This window comes from Protopterus annectens, chromosome 4.part0 (genome assembly GCF_019279795.1).
Source record: "Protopterus annectens isolate FY-2018-M chromosome 4.part0, PAN1.0, whole genome shotgun sequence".
Lineage (NCBI taxonomy): Eukaryota > Metazoa > Chordata > Ceratodontiformes > Protopteridae > Protopterus > Protopterus annectens.
Window position 1 is genome coordinate 1,615,501,388 of NC_056733.1, and position 20,695 is coordinate 1,615,522,082.

At 39.1% G+C, this 20,695-nt stretch overlaps 1 protein-coding gene across 1 annotated transcript in view; it reads left to right on the forward strand.

Moving 5' to 3' along the window:
• The window catches only part of MYOZ3 (myozenin 3), a 400,135-nt gene extending 381,473 nt beyond the window's left edge, over positions 1 to 18,662 (forward strand). The window contains exon 6 of the mRNA XM_044069394.1: positions 17,991 to 18,662. Within this exon, the coding sequence (XP_043925329.1) occupies positions 17,991 to 18,183 (193 nt within the window). The 3' untranslated portion in view covers positions 18,184 to 18,662. The remainder of the gene's footprint in view (positions 1 to 17,990) is intronic.
• Positions 18,663 to 20,695: the final 2,033 nt, after the last annotated feature.

The window sequence follows — 20,695 nt, forward strand, 5'->3', positions numbered from 1 at the left end:
GTACTAGTAAATTCTAGACCATTGTCAGTAAAGACTTCTGATGGCACACCATGCAAATTGCATGCATCTAATCACTTCTCTGCAGTTGCTAACTTCAGCTTACATAGTTCTGGATGCACAGAGTAACTGTCAGTTATTATGAATTAAAAGGTCAGCACCTACTTTCTGATAAGGTTTTTGGGGTGGCTCAAAAGAATCACAAGGCTGGTACTGAAGATATATGTTGGAGAAGCTGAAGTCATCTGGAATGCCTTTATTTATTCTTGGCTAATACATTACCTAACAGGCCTTTCACTTGTAATTTTAAAATCCCATGTGACCTTTATAATTTATTGTTGACCTTCTATATTATACCATTAACGACGATGATGCCTACCTTGAAGTTCCTGTACTTATGAACAGCTGATATACAATACTGCTTTTTTAGAGAAAATTTTAATTAATTTAGCATATTTACAATATATACACAGAAAGAAAGAAATTCAGCATCAAATACTGTTAGACAATGATAGGAATACATCAAGTCATAGTATGATTTATACACCTTACTCTGATCGCTTCTTTTTCAGTTTTATATACTACTGCTGTTAAATTAAAAAAAATTCTTTGAATGCAGGAATTGAGTTTGATTTTCAATTTTTTTGTAATAACTTTTCTAGCTGCTGCCAGAAGACTCCAGAACATTTTTTGTTGTTTGACTTTTACAGATAAAGGAAGTAGAGCATTGATTAGTAGTGTTCATCAAGTTAAAAAACAATTATCAGAACATAACCCCTTAAAACATACCTATCTCTTCCCAATATACATTAACATTTCATAATCCATAAACGTGTGTCCTAACAGCCTTTACATCTTTACTATATCTCCAACATACTGAAGAAGATATTTTACTAAACTTAGAGATTTTATAGTAACAAACATTGTAAGCATGCATTTCCACATAAAAACATTCCAGTATAAACTTGACAAAATTTGACTAATTTAAGTAACAAAATTTTATTCTTCCTATCTGTTGAGTCACTCAATCCACTGTCTAAAAGGTTCCAGAATTTTGCAAAAAAATTATTATTATTATTTATAACTAACTTACATAACTTAGACAAACTTTAACTTCAATGATAACATTAATTTATTCGCATAATAAGGGAGTAGAGTTCTGTTCCTCTTCACTTATATTATCTACAAAATTCATTTAATTTTTTACTGATGGATAATATTAACTGGTTAACAGTTTTATCCAACTTATAATCGTTTTAGCTTTTCCTTTTTCAAAGCAATCAGACCATAATACTAATCCATTCCTTTTTAGCAAATTCATCTTAACATTGTTCTGAGTTTCTTTAAATCTAGAGGTGTGTGCAATGTTAAAGCACAACAATTTCCATTTTGATATTAATGGAATGTTAAAAACATTTCTTAACTGTTTTAAGAATTGATTTCATATATGCAGAGTCTAAGGGTTTAAATGAATTTCCTTCTAATGTAAATTTTATTAACCAGATGAAAGGATCGTTACATATTTCTACTCTATCATATTTGATACAGGTCTAAGAATTTAGTATAATCTGCTCCTGCATGGTTTTCCATTGACTAGTGTAAGTTGAATCTATCCAGAATATAACAGAGATAAAATCTGCAGCAATAAAATAAGATTCAACATCTGGGAAGCTAATACCACCATACTCCCATAATCTTATATGATTTCTATAAGCAATTCTCGGCTTTTAATGATATCATAAAATTAAATTTTGCCAGATGATAATCAAGAAAGCTTAAATACCCGAACAGCAAATGTTTCCCAGTGTAAGTAAACACTTGCCCAACTTGCCCTTTTCTCCACAGTAGTGTAAACCTGGAGTTGGCATATATAGTTATGGGGGTTTGGGGGTCACAGAGTCCCACATTGGGGGGTGTGGGGGGCACAGACCCACACCTAGGTGGGTTTTACTTACTTTGGTATGTGTTTTATTTACGTTTGTGGATGATATACATATATATATATATATATATATATATATATATATATATATATATATGCTTTGTACAGGCTCTTTAGATTTACTTAATGAGTTTATAGCATATTTACACAGTGCCACCAATTATTTGAGGTTTACCTCCCAGTATTCCAAAGATTCCATTGAATTTTTGATGTCAGGATTACCAGGAATTTAGATTTGACATTTGATACTGGCCTCTATAGGAAACCTTGCCGTAAGAATGGGCTACTGTATAGAGACAGCATGCATCCTGGATATGTATATAGGACTGTTTTAAAAGGGCAAGGCATGAGGATCTCGAGACTGAATAATAACAATGTGAATTTTTTTAATCATGTGAATATGCTTAAATCTGAATTTTTAGAGAGGGAGTATAAGACCAGAGAGATTAATGAAATGTGCTCTGTAGTGGAAGAGTTAAGGCCTGGATGAGCAAGACCTTATTTTTTTACCCCCTTTGTTGGTGAGGTGAGATCTGAAATGTTTAATAAACAGCTAATCTCAGTCCCTTTATTTTACACCAGTGATATGAGAGGGTGCATCCAGTAGTTAAGAAAAACTGTCCCATTCTGCTAGCAGATAAGAAAATTAAACACCTTGTGAGTGACAGACCTCATTTTCTCTTTAAGAATAAAAAGTCCTTTAAAAGGCTCCTGTGTTATAAGAACTGTGACGAAGTAAGCTGCAGACCTGTTGAGGTTATAGGTACCCACCCCTGTCAAAAATGTAGACACTGTGGTTATATTGACAACAGTAATTTATTTATACATCCTAATACAGGTGTTACATATGTATTTAAAGTGAATGCCAATTACACCATGAGGGATCTGATTTATTTAGCAGTATGCAACTGTTGTAGATCCTTTTACATGGGGAAAATCCACCAAACCCTAATGGAAAGTATTACAGAACATCTCTATAAAGCATTTGGAATAGTGATGCTAAGAATGCGTTGGCTAAGCATGTCCTAGAGAAAGATGTAAGTCTCAGTTTTAAATTTCTGGTGATCAAGAGACTAGACAGTGATTTGTGGCTAGGGAACCTTTATAATAGGACTGAGGAACATGAACTTAGGAGGATTAGAGTTCTAGGACTTAATGGGAAGGTACCCTTGAAACCGGTGTTGAAATCTAGCAATTTATTTAAATGATTCCTGTTTTAGTTACTTTGTTATTTTGAATGGATACTTTGTATCAAGTGTATGTGCTGTAATTGGTGCTATGAGGTCATGTAGTTTTCTAACATTCGTATGTAATTGGTTGATGTTTAAATTGTCTTATGGTCTGAAGAAGTGCCGATTAAGGGAGTGAAAGAGCTTACCAGTTTTATTATTATTAAACTTTGCTTTTAGACGTGCTTCGTTTCCGTTCTTGCTTTGTGTGGAATTTACATTTGGAATTTGGGAACCGTTCATCCCTTGTTGTTTTTTGAATTTTTTTTTTTTTTTTTTTAATTATATTTTCTGTCAGAGAAACGTTTTCAGTCACAGAGCTTTCACCAGTTGTTGCTCTCAGTTAACCATCTTGGCCAAACCCTATACATAGTACTGCTTAATATCAAGCCAACTATTTAAAATAAAATCTTTCACATGCTTCTATGTGATGACTTTTTTCAGTTTCCCAATGACTTAACATGTTCACGTTTGCTTAAATTTCCTCATCTTTTTTATGGTTAGGCAAGGCTTTTTCATCCACACCACTTGGTACTGTAGATACAATGCACGTCAGCTTTCTAGGATTGTGTCCTTCAGTCTGGACTTATCTTGTTTCAGTACCTGACATGGCATGAGATACATATATCATCAGTTATCAGTGTCATTTTTCTGAAGTAGAATGACTGTAGAGCCTGTCTGAAATGCACCAGCTGAAATTTTGATGGATCTTGGATCATAAAGTCTCAGAACAGGCTCCTTAATGAACAACTTTTTCAGATGCTGTCAAGCAATCTCCTGCATTTTTCTAAGACCACTTTTCTTTTCAGGTAGCCTTCTCAGTGGGCTACTTTTTTTCTGGAAGGATGAGAAAGAATTCCCCATGCAATGAACTGTCTCCACATACCTGTGAATATTATTCTTGTTTTACTGTCTTTGCAGGTAGGTCAGATACCCTTGCTTCTGATTTTGTCACCTACAAGACAACTATCATACCCAGATTGCATTCCCAGTCTCTTCTTAATTCATGCCTGAACTACTAGTTGTATGGGCTGCCTTGTCCCATTCAAGACTCCAGTGCTTGAAAGGCAGACCACACAAAGTGATTTTTCCCCTCTGTAACTTAATTAGTCAGTACTGCTGTTGATCAAATTAGAATGGCAAAAGGCTGCTTTTCTTGTTTGTTTGAAAATATGTTCCCACAAAGACGTTTTTATTCTTAATCTCAGATCAAAATAACTGATGTCCAGCCTTTGGGCAGTCAGGAATGTAATACCTAATAAAATGACTGCTTGTAGACATTAATGTTATTCACCTTCAGTTTTGATTGGCAAATACAGTGAAAGCTGTTACGCTGTCATGTATTTTCTAAACAATCCTTTTATTGTTCGGAAAATACATCATGATATATCATGCACTACTCTATTAAGCCCTCTGTTGGTACAAAAACTGAAGTTCTGACTTGTTAATAGGTTCAATTTTTTCTATTCCTTCCAAAACTCATCTTTCCAGTAACTTGGCAAGTGGTTTAGGGTAATATTAATCCTGCCAAAACTCATTATTCTAGTAACTTAGTAAGCGGTTTAGGAGAATATTAAAGCTTGCCCTCTGTGTCTAGTGCCACGTCTACCATATGTATGTCATGCCACTAAAACTTTTGTATTATCTTTTAAAGTTATTTAGTGCAATATTTAAAATTCCCTGGGGTCTAGTGTTTCCCCCCAGTGTTGCAGGATTTGCTCATTGGTCTAAGGGACTTTAAAGTTATTGCATCCCCTTGCACACACACTCACATGCATGCAAACACATACACAAAGGCACACAGACACTTACATTCATACACACACAGACCCTGACTGTAGATCAGTCCCCCTCACCCAATCACACTCACAGGCACATTCACCCTCCCACACAAACACACACGCGCACACACACACACACACACACACACACACACACACACACACACGCGCACACACACACACACACACACACACACACACACACACACACACACACACACACACACACCTACTCTGTCTTCTAACTAACCTGTAATGTGACCACTTACACACATACACTCTCACATGAGACCTCTCATCCCACTGCAAACTCTAACACATGCAGCCATTCCTCAGTACTTACCTTTAATTTAAACTCAGCCTTTGAAAGTAATGGGTGAATGCAAACTTTTGTCTGAGTTAATTAACTCAGCCAGCAGTGGTGATTTACATAGGAAAATGGTTCCATGACTTATCTGGCTTTACAAATGCCTTATTGTGGGCATTTCTGGGGAAGAACACATGCCTAATTAATATAGGCTACTCCTCCAAAATGCCTCATTAGCATGGAGCATGGCTGTGGAACCAGCCCACTGCATTGATCCTACCCCTGCAGACCATGAAGGATCACTGTGGTGGCCAGTCTCTGAATTGGAAAGGGATGCTTCCAGTGGTAGAAGCCCATGTTAGGGTTTAATGGTGGTGGTGACCTTTTCTGAACCCATGCCTATGTGTCTTAATTATCATGTCCTATATACATTAGAAGAGAACAAAGACACTAAGAACAGAGTAATGGGTATCTTTAAGTTAGTAGTCATATGAAGGTACATTTTTCTCAAAAGAACTATCAATGGGTACACATGTACAAACTGATAAATTATAGCTTTAACAGTCATTTTTTTCACTACACTGAATAAACATGTTTTTAATGGACTGCATATGTATTCACTGCAGTTATTGTAGTTGCAAACAAAACTGACTCTGAGTGCAGTCAGTAAGTGAATTTGAAAACAAGAGTATGTGCTTGCATAAAATAAATATAAATTGTAATTCAAATGAAACAAATTACTTTTGTCCTTTAGAGTAACATAGGCATAAAATATGTGAAGTTAATCAACTTTTATATGAGACAGTAAGCAACAACATCTTCTAAAAAAGTACAAACAGTACTGCAGGTATATCTGTTTCTAGCAGTATGTACAGCTAAAGGACAGTCGAAGGAAAATAAATGCAGCAACATTAGTGACTCACTGTCACTTCATTAATAAAAACAAAAGGTGATGGAATGTATTAATACAGCACTTTTAGAAGCATTATTTCAGGATTTACTGGATATAGTTTTCTTTTGCTGCAAATCCAAATATCTGATTGTCATTTGCTGTAAGTTTTACAGATCAACAGCAAGCATAATTAAGAAACAGGGCACTTCTAGCCTCTCTGTATTTAAAGATTATCAAATTATCTGGCAGGTAGGTGGGTTTAGAGATTACAGGCAAGATATTATGACCCTTGTTTTAGGAACTTGCCAGCACTGGTTAGGATGGACAGTTTGTTTTAATATTCTTTTTGGGTCCTCTCCACCTGACCATCAGGCACACCTCACTGCCTTAAAGGTCCATTTACTCCCCCAAGTTAGAAGGACATAGACTATGCCAGAGGAGGGTGAGAGTTAACTTATGCTGTGCCACTATCCTGGGTGGCACAACATTTTAGCCTGTCCCTCTCTCTCACTCATAATATCCCTTTATATCCTACTCTGTTCACTTCGTAGCTCTGACCAGACCCTTCTAGACATTTACAAACCAAACAAAATTATTGGCAAACTCCTCTACAAAAACTCAGTGCCCCAAGCTTGGAATATGCTTCTTCCTGACATCCATAGCATTTATAGTACCAGCCTTTTCAAAACTAAATTCAAAAAATATTTCCTGAACTCACAATCCTGCTCCTGCCTTACTTCCCCCTAATTTCTATTTCCACTGTCTTACTCATGTACTTATGCTGCCTTGTAAATAATATCCTTTACCGACTCTGCTGTCGCTCATTGTGCAATTTATTTTTTAAAGTTTGCAACCATTAGTTCTTTTCTGCCCTACACTGTTGTATATCCTAGGTACTTTGTTATTCACCATTGCTTGTCAACATTTATATTTCTTTGTTTATTTGTTCATGTACATCATTTTTGAATATTATTGTTTAAAGCTTTATTTTGCTCATGTATAAAATGTCACTATTTGTGTAAACTGGAGCTTTTCTCCTTGGGTCTCCACTGAAAAAGGGTCATATGGCTAAACTGGACCAATCTGGTTAACAAATGTCAAATAAATAAATAAATTTCTTGTCCAGCTGTCTTATGTGAAGTGCATGTGAGATGTGCAGTAGAGCTATATAAGGTGAAGGAGTGCAGGTTTGCTTAGTGTCACTCCAATCGGCTTCCTACTCATATACTGCTGTGACAGCATATGCCTTAGGAGCTTGGTCTGAGCCATTACTAGGTATCCGTCCCAAGAAAAGTTCTCCCATATCCTCCCATGAGGAAGGTGAGCAGAGCCTCAAATGCTTATTACTTCATTCCCCCTGTTGAACTGTTTACACTTCAGCTACTACTCTAACCTAGGTCACACGGGTATAGACAAATTTCTTGCCTTTGTACCAGTTGTTAAAGCATTTACAATAAACATCTGAAATTATTCAAAAGAAATCCTTATACCTGATATATTTAAAGACAGTCCATAAACAACCAGGAGGTTCCAAGCAGTGTCATTCACGTGCTTTTTGGTAAAGTATGAGCAGGGCTGTGTATGAGTCAGGTAATCATATCAGGACAAACCTATACAGTCTCCTCACAATCTGAGACTGGAACATATTCTGCTCCATATCCAGAAAAGCATAGGTTGAATGCTAAATGTCAGAGAAATCTTAATAAACAAGTACATTGCCTTCTTTGCATAAGGTTTCCAATGAGTAGATAACATAATGGTCAAACCAGTTTAAATCTATACTCTGAAAGAAACAGCTACATTCATGTTCCAACCTTCCCTCCTGTCTCTTAACTTTGTGAAGTTCTTGACCAAGTCAGTGTTTGTGAACACCAGCGGTCACAAGATATAAATATACTTTGGCAGAATGATCCAAAGCAGAGGATACGCCCTCAGTGTACACTAGTTGATCCAGTAAAGATTTCAGATTACTGCTAGATAACTTGGGTCATAACTGGGTGAACTAACCAGAGGCAGATCAAGGTGAAATGGATCAGACTGTAATCAGACCATGAGACTGCCTATCTCTGAGTTAGAAGTCATCAAACGTGGTTGGAAAGATCAAGCCCAAAGAATGTCTTTTAATATGGTTAGCAGAATATACAATCCAAACAAATCTCAAATACTGCACAGTTTAAAAGAACCTTACGATGAGTTAAGGATACTCATCACCACCCCACATTTTAATATAACACAGGATTAACCCATTCAAGTAATCTAATACTAGGCTGGCAAGGAGGTCTATGAAGTCTTGCAGGACAGTCTTAACATTATACTGTGAGTGGTATACAAGGAGATATCTGCAGATTGTTCCTGCTCCAATGGCATATTTAAGGAGATGGTAAACCTGACTGGGATCTAGTTAAAAATAACATATACAAACACTAACATTGTAGTTTACACAGGCAAAACATAAAATACAGAAAAATTAAACTCTACTAATATAGAAATATAGAAGAGACAAATCATACAAATAGGAGAGAGTCTCAAACACAATTACTATCTAAGCACAGGTGTTGAACTATTATATATCTATATCTATATCTATATATATATATATATATATATATATATATATATATATATATATGCACGCACACACACGCACACACACACACACACACACACACACACACACACACACACACACACACACACACACACACACACACACACACACACACACACACACAGGGATCACTAATCACTACAACCACTTGAACCCCAGCTGCTCAAAGTCCAGTAAATCTCAGAGAGGGACTCAAACTGCTGTTACCTCATCCATGCAGCTGTTCCCACTTGAACTCAAATATGAATAATAAAAAAAAATAATAATAGGTTGTTTTCTTAACCCCTGGATCCAAAAAATGCATTGCATAGGATGAACTACCCAATTCTTTAGAAAGTTTCAAAATGTAACTACCTTTCTCTCTGGACAAGGCCCCTCAAACTCCATCATGGCTCTGCTTCATTGGAACTTTGACTCAGTACAGCAGTAAAACTAATATAGTGTTGGTTCATGAATTTATTCATGCTGCTTTGATGACTGGTTGTAAATTACACTGTTTAGCTTTTATATGATAGTTTTCCTAAGGGATGCACTGAGTTTTGTTACACCAGTACTCTGTTCACTTGAGTGGTTTACTGATGTCTGCTTCCAGTCTTTTTTATAAGTCTGGATTGCACTAGAATTCTATCTACCTATCTATCTATCTAAACTCAATCTCTGTCCATATTCAAGTGCATCGCTACAAAGACTCAAAACCAATTACCAACCCAGGAGGACCACCCACTCCCTCTCTGAACCCTGCTCTCCAGTGGAATTCTTCCCAGCAACAGTTCCCCTTAAGAACAGTGTACCCTGCCTCACTACAAAGACTCAAAACCAATTACCAACCCAGGAGGACCACCCACTCCCTCTCTGAACCCTGCTCTCCAGTGGAATTCTTCCCAGCAACAGTTCCCCTTAAGAACAGTGTACCCTGCATCACTACAAAGACTCAAAACCAATTACCAACCCAGGAAGATCACCCACTTCCTCTCTGAACCCTGCTGCCTGGTGGAATTCTTCCCAGCAACAGTTCCCCTTAAGAACAGTGTATGTGTATATGTTTAATTTTTTGAACCCTGTCTTTTTGTCATAATTCTGACTTCTATTAAAGCGTCTCCTGGTCAGCTACTCACTCCGTTGCTGTGCACTCCCCACCACCCACCTCTCTCAAGCAGTCTAATATTCGCTACCTACCTACCAAATTAGCTCCTTCTCTGCAAGCTCCATTTGCCTATAATTCTTCTCCCCCTCCATTTGCCTATACTTCTTTTCCCCCTCTACCATTGCCCCCCCACCTTCACCTGTATGATATATCTCCACTTACTCTACCTACCATTCATTCTGGACACATTCTTCATACTGCATAACCGTCTGTTTTTCCCCCTATCTTCCTCTTCTAATCCACCCTCCTTCCTCCCTGGCTTACCTCTACGCTCTGAGGCCACTCTGTCCTTCCTCCATAGACTAGTGCTTAAATCATAGCAGTGGTATTACCAGTACAGCTGCCCCTTCTCATCTGAGTTAACCACTCTGCAAGCCCAGTGACACCATACCTACTGGGTCTTTTACTTTAAGTAATAACTCAAAATTCTATGTCTATATTATAGAATGGCAAACAGCTTGAAAGGGACAAAAATAGTCATTTCAAACTCCCTGAGCTTAAAATCTACGTAGTGGTATTTTCACCACAGCTGTACTTCTCCAGCTTGTCTAAGCTCTCTCCCTGATTGTTCTTCTTTATCTGCTTCTCTTATAGGTTCATAGGTTGGTACTATGCTATCGGCCCTAGGGCCTATACAAGCCTAGCCACAACAATTCCCTGGCTATTTCTTCCCACACTATTTACTTTCCTGGACCCCTGTCTAGCAGGGCAACTGACGTGATCCCCGGGGAGAATTTCCTTTCTCCCATCCAGTCATCAAGGTTCCTTTTGAAGAGGGCCTGACATGTATGGGCAGTCTATTCCAGAGTCTGGGAGTCCCTGGGTCAGGAACCTATCCCTCCATTTGTTTATTGTGATGACAAGGTTTAGATCCCTGGAGCATGTGGCTCTGAGGTATTGGGATTTATTTAAGTGTAGCATGCCCAACAGCTCTGGGTTTGACATGGCCCAGAGATTATAGCTGGAGTTTTTTAAGGCGGTCAGCATTGGGCATCTGCTTTAGGCCTGTGATTCTTTTAGTGAGGCATTTCTGTGGCCTTTCCAGTTGTTGTAGATGTCTTGAGAGGTACATACCAAATGGGGCATTCTATAATGGGTCTAATGAGGAATGAGTACAGTGGGACAATGACCTCCTTTTTTCTGGATGAAAAGCCCTTAGTGATGAGGTGTGCCACATAGAAGGATTTCCTGACTGTTGTAGTGATGTGGTTAATGAAGGTGAGACCACTGTCCACCTGTGTCCCTAAGTCTCTTATCACACTTTTGGTGTTTAGTGTACTGCCACCTATGTGGTAATTCATGGGTACATGTTTTTTCCCAAAGGGGATACATTTCTTGGCATTGAGCTTGAGCCCATGGCTCTGGCACCAAGCATCTGTTTCTGTAAGGCCCTTTTGTAGAGTATCCACATCATTTGGGGATTCAATAATGGCTCCCAGTTTGCAGTCATTTGTGAACTTTGTTAGCCAGAGTCCCTTAGTGTTGGCCTGTACTTCAGAGAAGTAGATGTCAAACAAGAGCGGTCCCAGGACTGAACCCTGAGGTACTACACTTGTCTGGAGCTGGATTTGGAGTGGGTTCTGTCAGTAAGCCAGTTGGCAACCCATCAAGTGACGTAGGGATTAATGCCCAGCTTTGTAAGTTTATCTATGATTCCAGAGTGGGGAATGGTGTCAAAGGCCTTGGCGAGGTCCAAATAGGCTGTGTGGACCGCCTTACCCTCATCCACGGCTCCGGAGACTGATTCAAAGAAGTCAATCAGGTTCAGGAGACAAGATCAACCCAAACTGGGTGGGGTCCAGTGTTTGAAGGTTGCCAATGTCTTTGTTTATAAGTTCCATGATAATACGTTCCATGGCCTTGCAGATCAGGCTCATCAGACTGATCACTCAATGGGCACAATGCCTGAAGCGAGGCTATGATTAAACATGACACTTAGGTGAGGTGCCAGTTCATTTTGTGGTTCATGTAATACACAGCCCGGGATGTCATCTGGTCCCATGGATGCTGTATTCTTAGCTTTGGAGAGTGCATATTACCAGAATATGGCAATCTTCCGCTATTGAGATGGGCCGCTTAGGGGGTGAAGTTGGCACTGAATTGATCTGCCAGAATATTGGCAATATCCTTGGGATCAGTATATTTAATGCCATTCTGTTGTAGCTCAGAGCAGATCTGAGCATTGCCATTTAGATTCTTGACATAGTTATAGAATGCCTTGTAGTTGTCTTTGGAATCTTTGGCAATTTTATTTTCTTAACTAGCTTTGGAAGATTTTATGAGGGATCTCAGCTTCTTACTGAGGCTGGTAAGGGAGTTTTTTTGCATCCTGGGATTTTCCTCTTTTCTGCAACAGTTATTTCCTTTTGTTGTAAAGTTTGTTTATGGCAGGGGACCACCAGATTGCTTCCTTTTTTTGGAGAGCATCTTGGTTCTATTTGGGATGGCACGATTCATGCATGAGTGGATGTGCTCGTACAGTGCCTTAGTGTAGGATTCAGCAGTCATACTTTCATTTCCCATCTGCATGGGTGCCATGAAGTTTGTCACTTCTGACTTGAGTAGCATGAAGTTGGCTTTGGAGATGTTTTTTATGGAGGTTTCCTTACTGGGGGGTGGGGGTGGAATGTGAATGCTAGGAGTGATTAGCTTATGGTCAGACCTGACCAACGATGGGGTGACCATAGGTGTGGAGCATTGATTTCCCATGTTTGTAATGGCCAGGTCTAGGATATTGGAACCCCTGGTGGGACTATGGATTAGTTGATCCATGGCGTTGGAATTTATGAATTCCAAGAACCATTGGGCAAAGGTGTTGGTACACAAGTAGTTTTCCCAGTTAATGGCAGAGTAGTTGAAATCACCCAGTATTAGGGTGTTTGGTTGTATCTTAATATTTTCCAGTATGTTTAGAAAGGTGTAGTGAGAATCTTGGGGCATGGTGGGGGATCTGTAGCAAGCTACAATTTGGATTGCAGTCTTACCTAGTGTTAGTTGCACCTGGAGAATTTCAGACACATTGTGTTGGGCAACTAGCCTGGTGGTGTGAACATCCTTGGTGAATATGGACACTCCTCCACCTTTAGTGTTTCGGTCCTGGTTTGGTGGCCGGAAAGTGTGGTACGAGTTGTAGCCTGGTATTGCAGGGGTGCTCTCTGGAGCCTTGAACCAGGTCTCAGTTACTGCTCAGTTCGCCCTCACTACCGCTCGGGCTCACTTCGTTACCCTACCCCCATTCCCACACACCCCTATATCAATTACATTTATAATCATACGCCACACCCACTACCACTCCTCAAACTCAGTTATCAAATCCCCACTCCAACCTACTGAACCACACCCTACACAATACCTTCCCAAACCACTACTGCAAGCACTCACACCCACAACTATATAATATGCCCTCAAGCATTAACACCACCAGTCTACATCCACTATGTCTCACATTTACCCTCTCCTCTCTCTTCCTGCTGTCCGTCCTCTCCTCCTTCCAAACACAACTCCACTTTATCCCCCACCACCACCATGGCAAAAAGACTCCACTACCAATCCCATTAAACCTGAACATTCCCCTTTATCATCTTGTCACCTCTCCTCCACCCTACCTCTCTCCTGTCTATATTAAAATCGTAGCTACAAAACTAGACACCACTCATCCTGAAGGCCTAACAAAATACTCCACAAACTAAACAAACTCTATCTACGCCTACAACAAAACCTCTCGTGTTGTGGTGACATTCATCCAAATCCAGGTCCCAATAACAGTAACAGTACAAACTCAACAAATCCTAATCCTTTATATCTAAGACCTACCTCATCTCTCCTCCTTCTAAACATTAATATAAGGAGTATTCTTAACAAAACCGTAGACCTCCATACCCTACTAGCCCTTTATAAACCTGATATTGTAGTACTAACAGAAACACGGCTTAAACCTGAACATCACAACAACAAAATAACTGCCCCTGGCTACTACATGTAAAAAGATAGGCCAGGAAAAAAAGGAGGGGGCATAGCCATACTATTCCAAAGCCACCTTTCTATTGAGCAATTTGAATGCAACTCCCCTGAAGTCAAAGACATAGAATTAATTCTAGCGAAACTAAAACTTAACCCCAATAAACAAATAATTATTGCAGGAGGATATATCCCCCAGGCAATAACACTAATATACTGGAAAATCTACTTAACTGGATGCCATCTTCCCTTCCACAAGAAAGTATACTTTCAGGAGACTTTAACATAGAAAGGTCTGACTGTACCAGCCAAAATTGCTCTACCTACATTAACCTCCATAGGTTCACCCAGATTATTTCTACCTCCACAAGAATTAATAAAAACTCCAAACACCAATCCATCTTGCACTGGATTCTGTTATCTGACCCCACTCTCGATCACCAATCAGGCTGTCTCCTTGACAGTCTGAGTGACCATCAAGCTACATACTTAATAAGAAACTGGTCCCACCAAACAAAACAACCTATACTCAGAACTGTACGTAACAAAAAAAAAAGAAACCTTTAGAGCTCATGACCTAATCAGCTCACTAAAATGCTGTAAATGGACCCCACCCCAAAACAACTATCACTAGATGAAGCTGTAGAGTACTTTAACTCAACCTTCCTAAAAATCATAGATTCCTATGCACCACCCAGAGCCACTAGACTCAAAACCAACCATGCCCCATGGCTATCTAAAGATGCTAGGTCCTTAATTAAAGAAAGAGATAAAGCCTGGTCACAATTTCACAAACACAAAACCACTGTCCTGAGACAGAAATACCATGAACTCTGCAACAACACCAAAAAACTAATAAAGCTTTACAAAACTAATTAATATAAAACCTTGCAGGAAAAACATGCCAACACCCCTCAAAAAATCTGGGCCTTAATAAACACCCTGGCAAACCTACCACTCCTTCCCCTACATTGCCAAACAACCACAGCGACATCCCCACCCAATTTAATAAATATTTCACTGAAACAATCCAAGCCCTAGCAGATACCCAAAACACAACTACCAATCCTACAACAACAGTAACCCCCACCCACTCCAATACAGTAAACAACAACCTCAGTTTTTCCCTGAACCCAGTCCCCACCACTACAATTCTAAACTCCTCAAAAAAATTAAACCAACAACATTAGCAGCCAAATATCTCCCAGCCAACTTCCTACAGATTACAGCAGATGCTACAGCTTATCCCATGTCCATCATCATAAACAGGTCAATAACCAAATGCAAAGTACCCCACTCCTGGAAAATATTTCATAGTATACCTTTGCACAAAGGAGGTCAATCACTTGAACTTACCAACTACCACCCTATAGCAATTCTATCACCCTTATCAAAATATTAGAGAGAGTGGTTCATGCCCAGCTTTTGCATTACCTCCAAAAAACAACCTACTATCTACATCCCAGCAAGGCTTTAGGCCTTCCCAAAGCACTACCGCAGCACTGCTCTCATTCTCCAACATTGTGAATCAACATAGAAACAAAGGTATATTCGTATCTTCCATATTCCTAGACCTATCCAAAGCCTTCGATATGGTTAACCATAGTATGCTCCTAAAAAGCCTAGCTACCCTTAACATCAGTTCATCTACCATATCCTGGTTCTCTAAAAATTTATCTAACCGACAACAGACAGTTCCATGGAAAGACCAATTGTCCCCCGTACTTCCAGTAGCCATAGGTGTCCCTCAAGGGTCCATCCTTGGGCCCTTGCTATTTTCACTATTCACTAACCAGATAGCCTCATCCTCACCTTCTGCCTCTATAGTTCAGTACGCTGATGACACCACCATTATATGTGCTGCATCCACCCTGAAGGAACTAAAAAAACATCACCCAAAATAACTTTACCCTGACAGAAGAATGGCTCACCAACATCAAACTTATACTCAGCCCAAAGAAAACCAAACTTATTCTCTTCGGTCCTGGAAGATCTCCTCAAGTAAACAGTAATTTTGACATAAAATCCACAGATAATACAATACACTAATCACCCCAACAACTCACACAAAGTTATTAGGTATAGAAATCAACAATAATCTAAAATACCACACACATATTGCCCAAACAATCAAGAAGGTCAACAAAAAGATCAGCCTCCTTTATAGGAACCAACAGTTTATGTCTAAAAACACCAAAGCCACTATTGCAAGAACCCATCTCCTATCTATCCTCCTGTATGCCTCCCCTATCTTAACCAACCTTCGTTATGCCAAACTAACCAAGATGGAATCTTGCTACAACAAGATTGCCAAGTTTGCTACCGAAGCCAGCCATAGGTCTCATCACCACTTGGCCCTCAAGCAGCTGAACTGGCTTGAGTTTCCTCAACTCCTCCTTCTCAGTCAACTCGCTATTGCACACAAGCTATACTACCTTCCTGAAAAAAAACCTACCCTTCAGCAGCTTATTCACCCCTACACCACCTCCAGAACCTTAAGATCCACTAATCAGAACCACATAAATGTCATTAAACACAAAAATGAGGCTGGCAAATCTCCCTTTGCCTGCTCTATTGCCAGAACCTGGAATACACTCCCAAATCACATAACCTCTACAACCTCTACTTCCCAATTTAAAAAACATCTCAACACCCACTACACAAAAAACTGGCTCTGCCCATGCCACACCCCCCCCCAGGTTAAGCCTTATCAGTTCACTGTTGCTGGGATCCCACAAGAACAAAGTGGTGGCTCACCACCCTGCTGTACTATCCTATAGTTCTAAAAAAAAAAAAAAAAAAAAAAGTTAATTATTGCCAAGTATATTCTACTGTAAAATCTTCCTGTATGTTAATGCACATCTGTTATATTATAAAATGTGTGTCTGTTGTATTATTTTGTACTTGGAGCTTTTCTTCCCGGGCTTCCGCTGAAAATGGACCTGTGTCCATTCGGACTTTCCCAGTAAACAAATGTAAAATAAATAAAAGTAAAATAAATAAAAACTTGAATCTATGGATAGATAATAGAAAGTTACTCTAAGACTGCCCCCTGTACTACTAATGAACAGATTAAGCGCTTTAGCCAATACATGGGTTCCCTCAAAGTATCTATGGTAGGATCCCAGTTATTCTCACTAGGGCTAATACCTATAATTATTGACCATGAGATGTTTAAGGCCAGTCTAATACCAAACAGGACAGGTTGATTCAAACACCAAAATGGAAATTGGCTAGGCTTAAAATGGCCCACAAGCCTATATTTCTTATGCAATAGATGCATTATTATTCACCACACCTTTAACCACATGAACAGTAAGTATAACAGAAAATCTTTTTTGTTTTATTTATTGAGTAAAATTTCATTGCTACGGTTTTATTTATTGAGTAAAATATCATTGCTACATTTTTAGGTTTACTGAATTGTATCTCAGGCCTTCAGATATTAGCAATTTGTCATATTAAAAGTGCTTTAAATATAATGCTTAAACATCTGTTACAGTGTTGTTCATCCTGATACCTGGTGTAAGTATTTAGGAGTCTAGGTAGGCCTCAAAAGGCATCAAATGTTTTTAAAGATGTATGACAGGATTTTAGATTGGATCACAAATATATCAGATAGTTGAAATTCAGTGCTTCTAACAACCATCTCAAAAAATCCAGTCAGTTTAGATGGTGGTGATTCTATTTTATCAATAGTCATGTAGCTATATAAATGTAATCAGTGCTGTTCCTCCACATTATAAGAAAATATGGTTTGCAAAGGTGTCTTTTAACACTGATTTGTATCAACTCTGGAAAGGATTTTCATCAGTGAACTGTAACCAGCATTGCAAATGTGAAAATGTCTATTGATGTTTTGGGTATGCTTTTCAGTCTTTAGACGTCTTTATGATTTTATCCATTATTTGAAACAATAAAGACATGGTAAAAATACCTTGCTATTTTGCAAAATACTGGCAATTCCTCTTTAATTATTATTTAAAAAATAATAACAGCCTTTCCTTTACCTCAGACAAAATTCTCTCTCTTTCATAGATTTGATCAATTGACTTTTTCTTAAAAGAAAATCCAACTTACATGTATGTATATTTCCTGTCTAATCCTGGTTTTCTTTTATTCATTATCCCCAGGGCACCAATTCCATATGGTGGTTCAGCAGGCCCCATAAGAGTGGTTTCTTTTCCTGAGACTCAGATATCACAGATACCTCAGGTGGAGATGGTACCCAAGAACGAATGGGAAGAACTTTCAAGAAGGCCAAACTTCAATCGAGCTCCACGTGGGTGGATAATGCAGCATGTCCCAGAGTCTGGAGACCTGTGAAGAGGACAATGCAGAAATGTTCACTGTGTTTTTTTTCTGCTTTAGTGAAGGGGACTGGAACACTGTAGAAGAACAATGAAAGATGATTCTGCCATGTGGGTTGCTACCCATATTATGCTAACTGCAGCTATCACCTGCTCTCTGTGCAGTGTCACAATAATAAGCATTTAATGTGCCTTATTAATACATGTCATATACACAAATATTTTACAGTGAAAGCAGTGGCTCTAAATGTTAAAATAATGCAATTCAAAAGGCCATAGAATATAATGATTCTGCACTATCCTATTTACAGCTTTTAGAAATCTTCCACAAAGCGCATTGGCCCAACATATAAAAATGTCTGGCTCTACCACCAGACACTGAACAGTGATATTAATTGCATAATTAAGCAAATAATTGGAATAAATTAGATCAGACAAATACTACAAGGATCAGTCAAAATAAATGTGGAAAAAATAAAAGTTCAGCTTTAAGGATGGCGTGTATGTGTGTTACCTTATTTATTTCAGTCACATACAACATATGGAGTATCCAAAGCAAGTGTATTTTAAATCTGAACTATTCATTCTAAAAAACAAAGCAGCTACACTTACAGAAAAAAATCTGAACTGGAAACCAATAAGAGCATAACTATTTTTCATTACACAGGAATTCATTTGTTGATAAAAAGAAGATATGAGTTTTACAGCTAGCACAGTGGATGAGAAAACAAGGGCAAGCAGGCTGTTAAAATATCCCTAAATCCCTGATGGGGGAACTGGTACTGCACACCATGTGCCTACCTGTACACATGCATATGCATCACTCATATACAACAATGATAACTAAATATCAGGTGCAGGAAAGGCAGACTACAGGAGAAGCTAAAAGCTCTACAGCATAAATAATAGATAACAGGAGCCAGATACAGAAATAGGAGGGCAGAGTCCAGTGGACTGAACAATGAAGAGGAACATGCAGTCAAGAGACCTTATAGATAGTTATAAACAGTTCCACTACTACATCTCCATACCATATGCGAGGAGAATCTAAGGTGGCCAAACATTAAATATATACATCCAATGGCAAACGAAACGGTGCAGTGAATCCACAGAATATAAGCATGTGCAATATTGCATCTTATACTAACCAAAATAAGCACTGCCCAAAAACCATGATGTTATACCACATAATACCCCACAAGTACAGCAATCTATCCTTCCTGCATTTGCTTATTTGTATCCTCCACTCACTGTAGCTGAGCACATGACTGAAAGTTGCATTTTCCTAGGGCTGTATCAGACTGTTTAAGCTAGCTGCTTACCTTTGTATGGCAAGCCACGTGCTGTTACCAAATCCTCATGCCTCTTTCCTCTATATCTATATTTATATATAAACAATCCTTTTGCTGCCTCAGGGTTCAGAATAATTTCCAAGATTCTCTCAAGCTATGCTTCCACGAATCTGAGGAATCTCATCTCCTTGGAGAAATAATATTTTTCAATGGGTGAATGTCCAGTATGACAGACCACGATGCTTTGCCAGAGATGGCCTGCACCTGTCACCCCTGGGATTCCGGATACTGGCTAAGGTTCTTGCCACCCCTATAGTGCCTTTTTTAGGCAAGGTTCAAATGACAAATTCACCACTGTAACAGGAACAGGCAAGCAAAAACTGAGGGTGATGCTACTCAGTGCTAGAAGTCTAAATCTCAAAATGTGCTCACTCGAGGCACTCCTTAAAATGGAGAACATCGATATCTGTGCAGTGACTGAGACCTGGTTCAAGGCTCCAGAGAGAACCCCTGCACTACCAGGCTATAACTCATACCACACTTTTCGGCCATGTAACCTGGACCGGAACACCAAAGGCGGAGGTGTGTCCACATTCATTAAGGATATCCATACCTCCAGGCTAGTTGCTCAGCATAATGCAGCTGAGGTTATCCAAGTGAAACTAACTCTGGGCAAAACTGCAATCCAAATTGTAGCTTTCTACAGATCACCCACCATGCCCCAGAATTTCCACTCTTCTTTTCTTGATGTACTGGAAAATATTAGGGTTCAACCAAACACCCTAATAATGGGCGATTTCAACTACCCCACCATTAACTGGGAAAACTACTCATGTACCAACTCCTTCACTCAACACTTTCTGGAATTCATAAACTCCAATGCCCTGGATCTACTTATCCACACCCCCACCAGGGGCAACAATATCCTAGATCTAGTCATTACCAACATGAGTGACCGGTGTTCCACACCTGAAGTCAACGTCTCATTGGTCTGATCCGACCATAAGCTAATTACCCTAGATATCCACATCCTGGCCCCACCCCCCATTAAGGAAACTATGGTAAAAAATTTCTCAAAAGCCAACTTCATGCTTCTTAAGACAGAAGTGGTGAACTTCATGACACCCATACAGATGGACAATACAGTTACAACTACCAAATCCTACACAATTGTACTTTATAAGCACTTACATGAGTGCATGGATCGTGCTATCCCATACAGAACCAAGATGCTAT